The sequence below is a fragment of the Colobus angolensis genome, unplaced genomic scaffold (assembly GCF_000951035.1).
Source record: "Colobus angolensis palliatus isolate OR3802 unplaced genomic scaffold, Cang.pa_1.0 Scaffold204, whole genome shotgun sequence".
Lineage (NCBI taxonomy): Eukaryota > Metazoa > Chordata > Mammalia > Primates > Cercopithecidae > Colobus > Colobus angolensis.
In genome coordinates this window covers 4,032,024-4,046,412 of record NW_012115200.1, presented here as the reverse complement: position 1 = coordinate 4,046,412, position 14,389 = coordinate 4,032,024, and the positions used below count along the sequence as shown (strand labels likewise).

The window sequence follows — 14,389 nt, the reverse complement described above, 5'->3', positions numbered from 1 at the left end:
TTGAGGGACATCACAGTGCGTGTACGCTCCATGCCTGGGCTGTACTGTGGGGCCGCAAAGGGAGCTGGCAGGGCTAGAAGGGGCTTGGGTGAGCTGGTGAGCAGGCGGGGGTGAGTGGGAAGGCCTGGAATCAACTGGGCACTGCAGACTTTATAAACGCCAAGCACTGAGAGTGACAGAATGTCAGACTTTATAAACACCGAGCACTGAGCGCTGAGAGTCACAGAATGTACTGAAATGTATTTTCTCATAATAAGTTAACTTTAGCTTATCGTAACTTTTTTACTTTACAAACTTTAATGTTTTTCAACTTTTTGACTCTTTTGTCAAATAACACTGAGCTTAAAACACATTGTATAGCTGTATAAAATATTGTTTATATATTCTATAAACTTTTTGCCTATTCTTTATATTTAATATTTCAAAATCTTAAAACATTTTTTGATAAAAATGAAGATGACTACACAGACACGAGCCTAGGCTGACAGGGTCAGGACCATCGACACTCCTCTCTGCCACCTCTGCGTCCCATGGAAAGGCCCTCGGGGCAACCACCCGCATGGAGCCTCATCTCCTGTGACAATGGCGCCGCCTTCTCGGTGGACCTGCCTGACGGACCTGCCTGAGGCTATTTACAGGCACCTTTTTTTATTAAGTAGAAGGAGTACATTACAGTAACGGTAAGAAGTGTGGGAGAGGAAACGCAGACACCAGTAACACAGTCGTTTATTGTCACTCTGAAGTACCACGTGCTGGGCATCCCTGCGTGTGCCAGACTCTCCCACGGCTGGCGACGCAGTGGCTCCTTCACACCAGTGCTGCCCGAAGCTTTCAGCCTCATCGTCAGAATATCGAACCTTAGTCATATATGTAGTCTGTTGTTGACTGAAACGTTATGTGACATGACTGTATACACACGTACACACACGAGTGCACATAGGTACACACACATGCACACACACACTACACACGAGTGCACACGTGTACATGCACACACGTGTACACACACACTGCCCCCGCAACGCACACCACACACCCTTGCTTTGCTCTTCAATTCCTGACCGGGCTGAGGAATTGCAGGCCAGGCGGATTTTGAGTGTGCTGCCATCTTTACTGCTTAGCTGCAAATCCAACCACCCAATGACGGGGTCCCTGCGAGCAGCTCTGGAGATGCCTCCTTGGGGCCCAGGCAGAGGTGACTCCACACTGGTGTGTGCACAGGTGTGCCTGGACATGTGTCTGAGGGCTGTGTGTGCCAGGTCCATGTGCCAAACGTGTGTCTGGATACGCGCATGGCTGGACTGCAGGGGTGCCAGGTCCATGTGTCAAACGTGTGTCTGGATACGCGCACGGCTGGACCGCAGGGGGTGGCTTCACTGTCACCACTGAACACTCCCCAGGCTTCCCCAGTCTCCAAGAGAGACCTGCAGAGCTGCGTCAGGCCCCCGGAGCCCCCTCTGTGGTCAGCACCTGCTCCTGGGTGGCCAGGGCCTCCCTCAGGCCTCAGCTGCTGCTGCTAGGGTCTGCCTGAACTTTCTAACTAAAAACCAAACCACCCCCACCACACACCCACTCACATGCACACGCCTGCTCACACATGCTCATATGAACATGCTCGCACACTCACACATGCTCACACCCGCTCGCACATGCACTCGCCTGCTCACATGCAATATGCACACACACACACACACACGCATACTCATACAGGCTCACATGCATATGCCTGCTCACATACATCTGTGCGCACACGCTCACACACACTCCGATAAGCACAACCCCAAGCCAAGTTGTGGGGAAGCTGGAAAACTCCAGGAAGGAGGAGCAGGCTGGGGCTGCCCAAGGTTTTCGGTGGCCGGGGCCCCCTCCTTCCCAAGGGGATTGAATGGGATTCCTCGGCCAGCGTCCTGCCTGGGTGGTGGTGTTTCAGGACTGCTCAGTGGACCAAAGCCACTTTCCCACCCTGTCTTCTGAGTTACGAGGCCCCCAGTTTTGGCAGTGCAAAGCAAAAATAAAAGGAAATTCATGTGTGGTTTGAAATGAACTTGAACCTTCAAGCTGCTTAAACGTACTGGAGCCAGTGGGTGGAGGGATGTGGGCCCCAGGCTGTCCGCTGTCCACTGTGATGCCCCCAGGCCCAAAAGCACTCGCCCCCACCCGCACTCACCAGCCCTGAGCCCGGTGTCCGAGAGAAAACCCCGGGGCAGCCGGCTGGGAATCCCCTTTGTTCACTCGTGAGCCTGTCTCCTGACAGAGGCGTCCTGGCCTGGGCCTGCCTCCATCCTCATCAGATGCGGGCTCACCGTGCTGCTCCTGCGTCAGGAACTGTGCCAGACACTCTGCACACGTGGTCTTTACCCCCTGGGGCCTTCCCGCCTACAGGGGAGGCAGAGGTTCGCAGGACCGTGATGCAAATGCAAAGCTGCGCAGGGACCATGGTGGCCATGTGACGGGGGGATCCTGTGGGGCGGGAGGGTCCCAGCATGTCCCTGCTCGGCTACTGGCTCTGAGAAGTTGGAGGGAGCCTCGCCCCTGCACGGCCGGCATGGGGGCTGTCGCCCCCAGAATGAAGTGTGTGAGGGCCTCTGCTGCAGCTGGAACAAAATACCAGACAGGAGAGGTTTCTGATTAGAAGCTGCAGGCGCTGCTGTTGAATTGATAATTTGTATCTCTCTGAGATTTTTCACAAACATGATCGCCAATTTCGCATGGTCTCCCACATTCTTCTTCATTACAAAGTGAAGGCAGCAGGGCCGTGTGGACAATGACAAAGCAGTGGCTGATCCTGCGCATCTGTCAGGAGCTGTCCCGGCCGCGGCTCCCGCCGCTCCCGCAGAGACACCGGCGCTGATAAAGGAACGAGGCCCAGAAAATCAATGCACCTGAGGCTACAGCGGTTGCTAAACACAGAAAACACCTCCCTCCGAGAGGCCGGCGCTGCGGACACTCCCAAGCCCAGCCCTGGGACAGCCGAAGAAAATTTAATCTCTTCAAATCCTCACCAGGGCACTCCATCCTGCAGCCCTGACAGCCACACTTATAATTAATTATACAATTTCGATGGGAATATCGACTAAACAAAGCTATAAATCATAGGAAAAGTCAATAGGCATGGACACATTCAATCATGTCCCGGCCAATGATTACTACTCTTAAAATACAATAATTATTTTCAGGAGCCAGCTTGAATTAAATTTCTGTCAGACGGGTACAAGACCGGCGGCTGATGAAGGATGCGATGGACTTGGGGCTGCGTCCAGGGCAGGCACATCCATCCTGCAGACGGAGAGTTTGTTCTCCATGGCTGCGGTGCTGCGTGTTTAACCGGACCGTGGAGATGGGCTGACCATCTTGACCCTACGTCGATGGGGACAGCTCCCAATTTCTGGGCACGACTGACTCGGTGTGCCGGCACCCAGGTCAGCAGGAACCCACGGGGTGTTCCCGAAGGCACCGTCGTCCCAGGCATCAAGTAGAGAGGATCTGAGTAGCAGGACAGCAATGCCGAGCCATCGGCTCCACTCACAGCTCTTTGGAGAAATCATGAGAAACAGCCTGGGAAGGCGCCTCCTGAGCTCAGGCCGCCTTTCTGCACGGGACTCCCGACGTCATCGACACAGGGCGTGGGGCCTCCGCAATCACACGGGGTGCTCGCGTGGCTTCAGCCCCCCAGCGTGTTTTCTTTCAGAATCAAATCCAAAAGTTCTCTCAAATATTCAGGTTAGTTTTCCTCTAAAGGTAGGAAACACTGTATGGTTTGGTGGCTGCCAACAGCAGGGGTGTGCTCTGTGCCGAAATGCTGAGAGAAAAGGAGGGCTTTGGACCCATATGAAAGACAACTGCTCCCAGATGCTTTGGACGCACCTCTCCACGCCGTGCGCCCGGCTCCACGCCGAGTGCCCCCTCCATGCTGCACCCCCGCCACGCCGCGGCCCTCTCCACGCCGCACCCCACTCCACGCAGCCCCAGCTGGAACCTGTCCCCCGCTACCACCCTACCTGTGGCCCAGGGAGCCTCCCTCTTCCCTGTCACCTTGCTCCTTCCAGAACATTCCATCTCTCTTGGCCGCCCTGGCATCCTCCTCCAAGGGACCCTCCACTTTCTTCACGCCCTGTGCAAGGTACCTGGAGACCTCGCGGCACTGAGGAGCCAGCCCTGCTAGGGACCCCGAAAGCACCTCCTCCAAGCTCCGGCAGCCATGCAGCTGCGAGGACAGCAGCCCTGTCTCCCTCCTGGGCGCCCACCTCCACCCAGACACCTCCTGGGCGCCCGCCTCCACCCAGACACCTACGCTCCCCAGGCTCTCCCTGCTCCCCACTGATGAGGCCGGGATATGCCACCTGGGAGTGTCCTGCAGTTGGAAGCACCCTGGGGCCCAGAGTCCCACAGGAAGAGCCACAGAGGGGCAGTGGGAGCCACAGGCAGGCCGCCCCACCAGGCTCTGGAGGCTTGAGAAGGAGGGGGGAGGGGCTCCACAGGCACAGGTGGTGGAGCTGAGGAGAGTGCCCGGTGCCTCCCACAGATAGAGCAGGAGGAAAGCCAGCCTGCCTGGATGGAGAGAAGAGGAGGAGACCTCAGGCTTTCCCAGGCCAATGGGGCCCTGTGGGGACAGGACACCAAGGCCTGACCCGACCCCAGTGGGGGAAGGGGCCATGGGCTCCTGCAGCAGGTGAGAGGGACATGGCACAGAAGGCCCAGGCACCACGGAGGCGTGGGCATCACGGGAGCCTCGGGCTCTGGGTTGATGAGGGGCAGGAGGCAGAAGTGACTTCCCGAGAGGACAGGAGCGTGGGATCTGGGGGCCGTTGGGGAGGCAGTAAATGCCATCCTGGAGTGGAGGTTCTGGGCCTGGGACTAGGGGCTGGCAGTGTCTGCTGGGCTGGGCATGCCCCTCTGTCTGGCACTGAGAGGCTCCAGCTCTCCCTAAGCACTTTGCATGCACTGACCCGTGAGCCCTCACACCCCACAAGGGGAAACTGAGGCACGGACAACTAGCTGGCCCAGGACGCTACGATGTGAACGCAGCTGTACCAGCCTGGGTCCACCCGCCTGTGCTCCCTCACCTCTCCCACAGCCACGCCCCGACAGCTTCCTGAGGACGGGCCACCTGCCCTGACACAGTGCCGGGGGGACCACAGCTGGCTCGGGACAGCCCTAGGAACCGATGCCGACATTTCCAAATCTTGGATGCTGGCTCACTGCGCACAGCAGCACGTGTGGCTTGGACTCGCCACAGTGGGCGCGCTTACAGCAATAAGCCGAGGCCGCACACTGGGCCCCAGCCAGGTACTACGTGGTTCCTGGTTCTTTACGCTGATAAACATTTGTAAATACACTAAAAATGGGACAAAAGTAGACCACAATAAAAAATTAAAATTGTAAAAAGAGTGTGTAGGCCACCCTCAGCGCTTGCCTACACTAATCCCTCGAAGGGAAGAATCACGATTTCAAAACCGACAGCAGGTCCAGCAGCCAGAGCTGCCTCTGGCAGGGGCCGCCTCTCCGTGGACTGACCTGAGCCTCACGTTCCCACTGACACGCACCTCAGTTTACACACGTGTTCATGGACACACAGCGGCACACCCACCCCACAGATGCAGATACGCACTCCCGTGCACATGTGCACACGCAAGCACTAGCGCACACACATGTGCCCACACACAGACCCACACACAGCAAATCTAGCGACGGGAGTGTGGGGAACCTGCTCCCTTCAGTCTCCCACTTCACAGCAAAGCCCGAGGCCCTGCCGGCCCACTCTGAGACAAGGGGGTTTCCCCCCCACCCCAGAGCACCAGCGTCTCCCCTCACACACGTGGGGGTCTCTGAAGCTGACGGGTTGAGTGAGCGTCATGCTGCCTGTGGACAGGACAGTGACACGGAGCCTCCACCTAACCCGGCCTGGGGTGCAGGACGCACCCAACGTGTGTCCCCGGCAGTCTGCTTTGCACCGGCTCAGAGCTGAGCCCTGGAGGTGGCAGGGACAAGGCAGGGTGATCCCAGGTAAGCAGAAGTAATGGGAGGGCCTGGGGGCATGGGCGTCCCCGGACGGGGGAGCTGCCACACCGGACCACAAACTCACCGCGGTGCCGTTGTTGTCTCGGAAAACCTCCTGGTTGAAGTAGTCGAAGAGTTTCTTTTCTAACTGGAGCATAACCTGTGAAGTCAGAGCGGCCCATGAGCACCTGAGCTCCCCCAGCCTTGTGCGTGTCCCCCGGCCCCAATGCCCCGGGCAGGCAGGGCGGCTCTGAGGGAGGCTGCAGAGTCCCGCGCAGGCCCCATGTGTCACCCGCCCAGTCACAGGCCCCGCTCACCTTCCGGTCGTTGTCCGACTCACGAAATATGAGCTTCACCACTTCATTGGTGTCAGCGGCCCGGACCGTCTGCATGGTGGCTTTTGTGCAGAGCGTCTGCAGAAAGACAGCAACGGAGATAAGTCCCGGGGGGGACCTGCCCATGGCAGCACCACCCGACAGCCCGAGTCAGTGGGACGGGATGGCCGGTTCCAGACAGCAGCTGGTGTCACACCCAGACTTCCACACCTGGGGTCAGGGGCCACTCCTGCAGTAGCTGACCCTCACACGTAGCTGACCCTCACACGTGCGAAGGGCCTGGGGCTGGCTGCTCCCCAACAAAGCGTGGCTGCAGCCGTGAGGCTACCCCAGAGCTGCTGCTGCCCACAGAGCTGCTTCGGGGCAAAAGCCAGAGCAAGACCAGCAGGCTCCGAAGGCACAGCAGCACTGAGAACAGCACAGAGGGTGCCTGTGGGGGCACCTGGCCAGCTTCCTCCCGCTCGCTCTCTCCCGTCCCTGAACTCCCTTGAGAGCTGTTGGATTGCGACAACGGGCAAGGGCTGCAGAAGGCTTGACTGGGAATGGTCTCAACAGGCTCATCTGATGAAGCTGATGTGGGAGGGATGGCTAAGATCACACGCCTGCTTTGTGGTGTTAACTGGCTCAAACCAGTCCCTGGGGTGCAGGCTGGGGTGGGCAGGGGCCCAGAGGCAGGCGGACAGGACCCAAGAAGAGCTCGGGGCTCCGCCAGGGTCCTGGAGACCACACCGGCCGGGAGGACCAAGGACAGGGGCTGAGGCAGGAGTGCCGCAGGGTCAGGGCTGTGGCCTCTGGTGCCCACGGATGCTCAGTGGCCCGACCAGTTACGGGAGGGGCAGCCGTCTGGGCAGCAGAGGAGAGAGGCTGAGTGAGTGCCAACCTCTCTGCCACACTGCACAGTTGAGCTGCTCCAGGAGGCACGGTCCTGGCTGACGGACAGCCGGCGCCGATCACTGTGAAGGATGACACTCAGGCCTGTTTTGAAAATTCTTCTTGCCTTAACAGGACAATGCAGGGAGTGATCACTGAGGGTCAGTCCCTAAAGGGAGGGAAGTGTGAGACCCACATCCGGGAGAAATCAAAGCCCCATGTGGACAGCGAGGGCCCGTGCCCACGGCAGGCAGAGGCACCGGTGCTTCTGCATCGCTGGTGTGGACGGAGGAGAGTGCCACTGCTGCCTTACACAAAAGGCCACAGACTGTAGATTCCATTTACACAAAATACCCAGACAAGGCGAAGCCGGAGAGACAGAGGCAGCGAGGAGACTGCGGGGACCGGGAGGAAACTAACGGGGGCGGGTGCTGAAGGGATAGTCTGAACTGGATTATATGGAGGGATAGTCTAGAATTCGATTATAGTTTATGTGTAAATTATACCTCAGTCAAGCTTGTTTTTAATAAAAAATTTTTTTTGGAGACAGGGTCTTGATCTGTCATCCAGGCCTAAGCGCAGTGGCGTGATCAAGGCTTGTTTTAACCTTGACTGCCTGGGCTCAAGTGATTCTCCCACCTCCGCCCCTCGAGTAGCTGGGACTGTAGGTATGCACCCACCATGCCCAGCTAATTTTCTAAATTTTTTTTTTTTTTTTTGGTTACAGAGTTTTGCTCTTGTTTCCCAGACTGGAGGGCAATGGCATGATCTCAGCTCACTGCAAGCTCCGCCTCCTGGGTTCATGCCATTCTCCTGCCTCAGGCTCCTGAGTAGCTGGGACTACAGGCACCTACCACCACGCCCGGCTAATTTTTTTTGCATTTTAGTAGAGACAGGGTTTCACCTTGTTAGCCAGGATGGTCTTGATCTCCTGACCTTGTGATCCGCCCGCCTTGGCCTCCCAAAGTGCTGGAATTACAGGTGTGAGCCACCGCGCCCGGCCTATTTTCTAAATTTTTGTAGAGACAGGGCCTCGCTATGTCACCCAGGTTGGCTGTGAACCCCTGGGCTCAAGCGATTGTCCCATCTCAGCCTCCCAAAGTGCTAGGATTACAGGTGTGAGCAGCTGCACCTGGACTAGAAAGCTGTTTTTTTTTTTAAGAAAATAATATATGAGTTTCGTTTTATAAAATGACAACTGCACCAAAAGTAACTTTGGTTTTAAAAATTTCTCCCTGAAAGGGCCCTTGGGAGCTGGTGCTGCTGAGGGGCACCCCAATGCCCCGGGTGCTGGTCGGGGCTCAGAGCCGGGCATCGGGAGGACGCCCCTGGGCCGGTGCCCGGCCTTCCTGTGTAGGTTCTGGGCGTGCGCTCAGCAGGAACTGAGAGGAACTCTGGGGCCCCTCGGCAGCCTGACCCGCCTCCTGCCAAGATGCAGCGTCCACCTCCTCGTGGCTGGTGTGCAGCGTCCCAGCCTGGGCCAGGAGGCGGCCACCCGCTATCCCCAAAGCACACTCCAGGGCAGGCCGTTGACATTCAGAGCACAGACCGGCTGATCGGGTCAAGCCTCCAAAGTGGCTTTTGGACTCATGTGTCACAAATCAGTCTGGAGCCTTCAAACAGTGTGAGGATTAGAACAAGCACCCAAACAGCCAGGGCGCAGCGGGCCACCCTGGCCATCGCTGCATCCCTAGGAGGTCCGGCCCCATCCAGATGCTAATGGGCTTAAGTGGCTTAAGCTGCTTTCCCTGAATGGGAGAAGCCTTGGCAGGCAGACGGCCATTGTAGCCACCCCAGGACACGGCTCAGGAAATTCATGGCTCTGTCTCCCAAAAGGCATCTGCGGGAGACTGTTTAAAAACTGCTTTATCTCAGCACTTCAGGCGGGCTCCTGAAGGACAAACATCAGATGGACCCCAGGGCCCAGGAAGGGGCCGGCCACCCCCACCCCTCCCCGGAGCTGCCTCATTCACAGGCTGTAAAGGAGTGATCAGGCCGGGCTGAACGGGCCAAAGCTGGCCTGTTCCCTTCGCCTTTCAATCCAGCAAAGTCGTGGCCACTCATGCGGAAAGCGGCCAGGCTGGGCCTTTCCGGTTCGCCTACTTTCCGAAGGGATTCTTCTCTTTTGAAAGGAGAAACAAATACCCTAAATGCTATGTTTAAAAAGCCATCTAAGATGTATTTCGCTATTAGTAGCCGCACGAAGAGGCTCTGGAAAGAGCGGCCCGGCAGCCGTCTTATCCACACTTAGAATTTAACAGGAACGCCATGTGCCCAGGTCATCCACCTGCCTGCGTGGATCAAGAAATTCCTGCGTTTCTTCTTACTGTTCGGATAACCAAGGAGGCATGCTGCCTGGACAGGGCGTCCACAGGCCCCGGGCACAGGTGTCAGCCCAGAAGAGCTATTTTCTGCACGAGGAAATCACGCGGTCACTCTGATGTGCACAGAGCTGGGGCAGACAGAGCCGCCCCGATGTGCACCTGTGCAGTGGGTCTCGTGTCGGGAGCTGAATCTGTCCCATTACCCCCTCAACTGTCACGGACACTCTGCCACAAAATCCAAAACTCTACTAAAGGCAAACGCATCCTCTCAGACCCTGTCAGCCCAAGTTTTTAAATGCAACCTTCAAAAGCTGGTTTATAAAAACAAAAAGTTGTTCTGTACTCTCCGAAATGAATCCCCACTGGCTATAGCCTCCGGACCCTGCATGCACAGCCAGCAGGTGCTTGAGCTCCACTCTCCACCTGGAATCACCAGGTGTCCAGAGTGCCCTGCCTGGGCCAAGTGGACAGGCAGCCTCAGGGGCCCACTCTGGGCTCAGAAGAAGCCGTCTGGGCACACAGGCAGCATGCCGTCGCCGCTGAGGCCCTACCCCAGGCTCGGCTTCTAGATCCTGCAGAGGGGTCTCAGTGCAGGCAGGAGAAAGCCCTGGGCGAGGCTGGGTGGGCAACACGTGCTGCTCTTGTGGCTGAGCTGGGAGCTCTCATGTACCCGCCTGACCTCCAGGATACACTTCTCCTCGGGGGCCTCCACACCCGGGGCCACCACGCCCGGGCCCGCCACACCCGGGGCCACCACAGCTGAGGCCCACCACGCCTGGGGCCTGACACACCGCGGGCCCACCACACCCGGGGCCCAGGCCGGGGCCAGCGCCAGTGCCAGCCGTGACATGCCTCACGTGAGGAGGAAGGTCCCGGCAGGGCCCAGCACAGACGCTGCCTGGACTCGGGAAGGGAAAGCTGGGATCCCGGGGGTGCGGCTCAGGTGCTGGAAAAGCAATCAGGAGCAAAGGCTGGGAGATGCCCCCTCCTGCCACATGGAGAGTCCAATTCCCTGGTTATTCCCTGGTTGTCAACACACTCCCAGGCAGACAAGGGAATCCATTAGTCACCGGGGCCACAAACCTCCTTTCTAGGGCCAGAGCCTGGCAACAGTGACAGCTCCAGCCCTCAGCTTCCCAACGGGGAGGCGTCCCCAGGAGCACTGTGGCCTCCAGGAGCTTGTGAGGGGATAGAAGACCTGGTCCTCTGTGGCGGGCGGGCAGAACCACCAGCCCCAAGATCAAAGGCCTACAGGCCATGGCACCCTCCCACCGCGTCGCCCTGTGTCCACAGGCCCTCCCAGAGCCGCCCAAGCTCCTCTGGAGCAGAGGCAAGTGTACCTCTGTGACCTCCTGAACCAGCCACTGGCTCGGGCAGACCCTGTCCCCCAGCCTGTGCCACGGGAGAGGCGGGCAGCCCAGGCCTCGCAAGCTGTCATGGGCTGCACCGCCGGGCCCAGGATGGCACTTTCGGGAGGGACAATGGTGCCGTGGTCTGTGGCGGTAAGTCTACCATGGCGGCTGCACCAAGTGAGGCTGAGGTTGAATCCTGACCTTTCTCAGTGGATGGAAGCCAGTCGGCCCTGAAGATCGCCTCAGGCTCAGGGAGAGCCCGGCCTCATGAAGCCTGGGAACCCCAACAACTTCATCTTGTTGAGAAATGAGCTTCTCTCTCCCCTCAATGCAGGGAGCAAAAGGGTATTCACAGTTAAATACAGTAAAAATGAACCACAAAGCCAACGTTGCCCCAAAATCTAGACACACCACAGGCAGCTACTGAGGGGCAGATTCTAGTGCGTTCTTAAGGAATTAAGCCATCACCAAGAGAATGAGGCTTTTTTCCTCCAAACCGAGACCCCCTAAAGGAGATGATACTGAAACTCCTCATCTGCCCGACACCCACAGGCACATCCTACCGGGAACGGAATGTCCGCCGACACCGATTCCACAGACGCGGGCCAGAGGAGCCGCAGTGTCCACCCTCCTGGGGGCCCTGGAATTCCTGACCTGGTCACTGCCTCGGAGACGGTGGTCCCTCTGCTGCGAGAGCAAGGCCTCCTAGGAGGCCTGTGGGTGGTGGATGGTGGCGCACATGTGGCCCCAGGATCAGGCCAGTTCCTACATACTCAGCGCAGAGTAAACCCTTGGGGACCTCAACTAACTTTTCTCATCCAACCAGAAGAAAAACCACCTTAAAGCAGAAAGCAACAAGATGAGCCCGCTCCTTGAGGCCACGACCCCCAGCCCCTCAGCAGGCACAGAAGCTCTGCGGGTGCACCTGTTCCCACAGTGGTGTCCAGCAGCTTGGCCAGAGCCGGCCACTCCGCTACCTCTGTGGGGGCCCATCCAGCCTGGCCCTTAAGTGTAGCAAGACACAGATCTGCAGGTGGAAATCCACTGTGGCTGGAGTCCTTTCTCTAACAAAAACTTCTTCTATTCCAAGGATGGAATTTGGGACCACATGCTCAGCCATGGTCTGTCTGCACCAGAGTGAATGCACCAAAACCAGGAGGCTGAGACGTGGCCCCGGCTGGCCTTGGAGGGTGTCCTCAGCACACGTGTGCGCCCCAGTCCTCATCACGGGTTTCCTGGGAGAGTAGCGTCTGGGCTCCAGTGAGGCTGCCCGGCAGCAAGCTTAGCAAAGGGTGTGACCGCTGTGGGCTGGTGGGGGTGGTGTGAACTCAGCCACTGACTTTAGCAATTCAGAAGTTTCCTTCCCACACATGAGGAGGAGTAAGTCCAGTCTTGAAGAAAGTGCTGATTCGGAAGCAAACTGCCCCTGGCACTTTGCAGATATCCAACTGATACCCACGGGACAAATGAATGAATGAAGGAAGGGGCAGAGCCTACAGCCCCAGGGTTAGGGTCCGGCTCTCCGGGGTCGGCGCGAGGGGCTTGCCCGCACTCCCGGGCCTGGTCCCTGCTGGGGCTGTGTGCAGCGCTGGTGGGTGGGCTTGAAGACACATTTTACCAATTTTTCATGCCCACCCCTCTCAACGTGACCCTGCGCCTGAGCTTTTATCCTGCTGACAACTTCATGCAGAAAAACACGCAGACCTCTGATAGCATGAAATCAGAAACAAAGGCCGGGGACAAAGGGGGCGCGGGGCAGGCGCAGGCCGGCTGGGTCGAATTTCAGCCACAAACAGATGTTGGTAGGAACATCTGAAAGGAAACTCTTGTAAAAGAAATGGTCTTAAAAACAATGCCTTCAGCAGTTAAATAAAGGGCCAAAGGACGCAGGATGCCTGTCAATGATAAATCTCGGCAAAGAGGACCAAACCAGCATCATGAATTTTAATGATGGGTTTCTTGGCTACCAAGGGCCCAGGTTCACCATGGATTCCAGACACCGGGAAGGGAGCATTGGAGATGGGTGTCCCTCATGGTCCAAAACTCATCGGCAGGCACTTTTTGCTTCACGGAGCTGTAATTTATGGAAAGCTGTGCCAGTCTCCAAGACTTCCCTGAAGAACAGCAATGACTAAAATAGTAAAACCCTGCACGGGAAGCTCTGGCTGGACACAGCCTGACCGGGCGCCAGACGGGATGCAGTCGCCTTCCAGTTGGGGATGGCAGGCAGCGTCTGAAACTAATGGCCAGCAAGCGAAGCTAGGGGCGGCCTTCTCGCTCAGGCCTGGGGCTGACTTCCAGAGGTGGTGGGCACCCTCTCTGCTCAGGACAAGGCGTGGTGTCACCTTTGAGATTGGTGCCACTGGGCGAAGGCCTCCTGCTGCAGGGCAGGGCTACGCATGCTGGCCCAGGTCGGGGCTGCATCAAGGGGAAAAGGCCTCCTCCTGCAGGCTACACCCAGGCTGGGGCTGCATCATGGGGAACAGAGTGTGTTCTCAGGGTGGAACTCTGAGCTCTGTGTTCACGCAGGACTGACCTGGATTCGTCCATCAGGAACAGAACAGGCACCTGTGAGGAGCACTTTGCCAGCTCTCCTTGGCCCCGTCTGATGCAGCCTGGCTCAGGAGCACTAACTAGTAGGTTCACAGAGCAACTGCCCCTCAGGGCTGTGGGCCCCGCTGCTGATCAGCGTCTGGGAGCGGGGCTCTCTCCAGGAGGCTCGTGAGGACACCTCCTGCCCCACACAGCTTTGACCTGGCCTTCGCTCTCCCACAGGTGCGAGTGCCTTCTCTGTAAGTATGCATCCTTTCTGCAGAGGACGGCCACATCTTGGAAAGAAGCCATTTGCGGGTGCTGCAGCCAGCTGCAGTTTACATCAGCCATTGAGTAAGCAAGCGGACGCGGATACCAACGCCCACCTTCATTCCAGGATATCCGCGTCTGGGTGTGATGAGGGCCGGGGTTCTGAGGAGAGAAGAGCAGCCTCCAGCTTCATTCAGGGCTATCGCTTCTGGGTGCAATGCAGGCTGGGGTTCCGCGGATGAGGAAGCTCTAACTTTCCTGGCACAGATGCCAAGAAGCTCCCGCGGTGTGAACCTGCAGCATTTGTCCACCAGGAACCAGGCCGAGACCAACCACCTGTGGCCCACAGACACAGAGCTGACCGCTCTCGGGCTGTGGAGATCTGGCCAGCCCATCTCATGCTGTCAACCCAAGACAGGATGTGTGCCTTTCTTTATTTATCTCTATTTTTATGTTTTTGAGACAGGGTCCTCCTCTGTTGGCCAGGATGGAGTGCAGTGATGCGATCATGGCTGGCTCACTGCAGCCTCGACCTCCGGGATGAAGCAATCCTCCCGACTCAGCCTCCTGAGTATCTGGGACTACAGGCCTGTCCCACAGTGCCTGGCTAATTTTACTTTTTTATCTTCCGTAGAGACAGGGACTCCCTATGTTGCCCAGGCTGGTCTTGAATTCCTGGGCTCAATGATTCTCCTGCCTCAGCCTCCCA

The 14,389-nt window shown here is 57.7% G+C and overlaps 1 protein-coding gene across 1 annotated transcript in view; it reads right to left on the bottom strand.

Annotated features, from left to right (window-relative positions):
- INPP5A (inositol polyphosphate-5-phosphatase, 40kDa) overlaps positions 1-14,389 on the bottom strand; it is a 128,354-nt gene that overhangs the window by 23,288 nt on the left and 90,677 nt on the right. Inside the window, exons 8-9 of the mRNA XM_011941971.1 lie at positions 6,315-6,410; positions 6,083-6,157 (exon numbers count right to left, since the gene is read on the bottom strand). Of these exons, the coding sequence (XP_011797361.1) occupies positions 6,083-6,157; positions 6,315-6,410 (171 nt within the window). The remainder of the gene's footprint in view (positions 1-6,082; positions 6,158-6,314; positions 6,411-14,389) is intronic.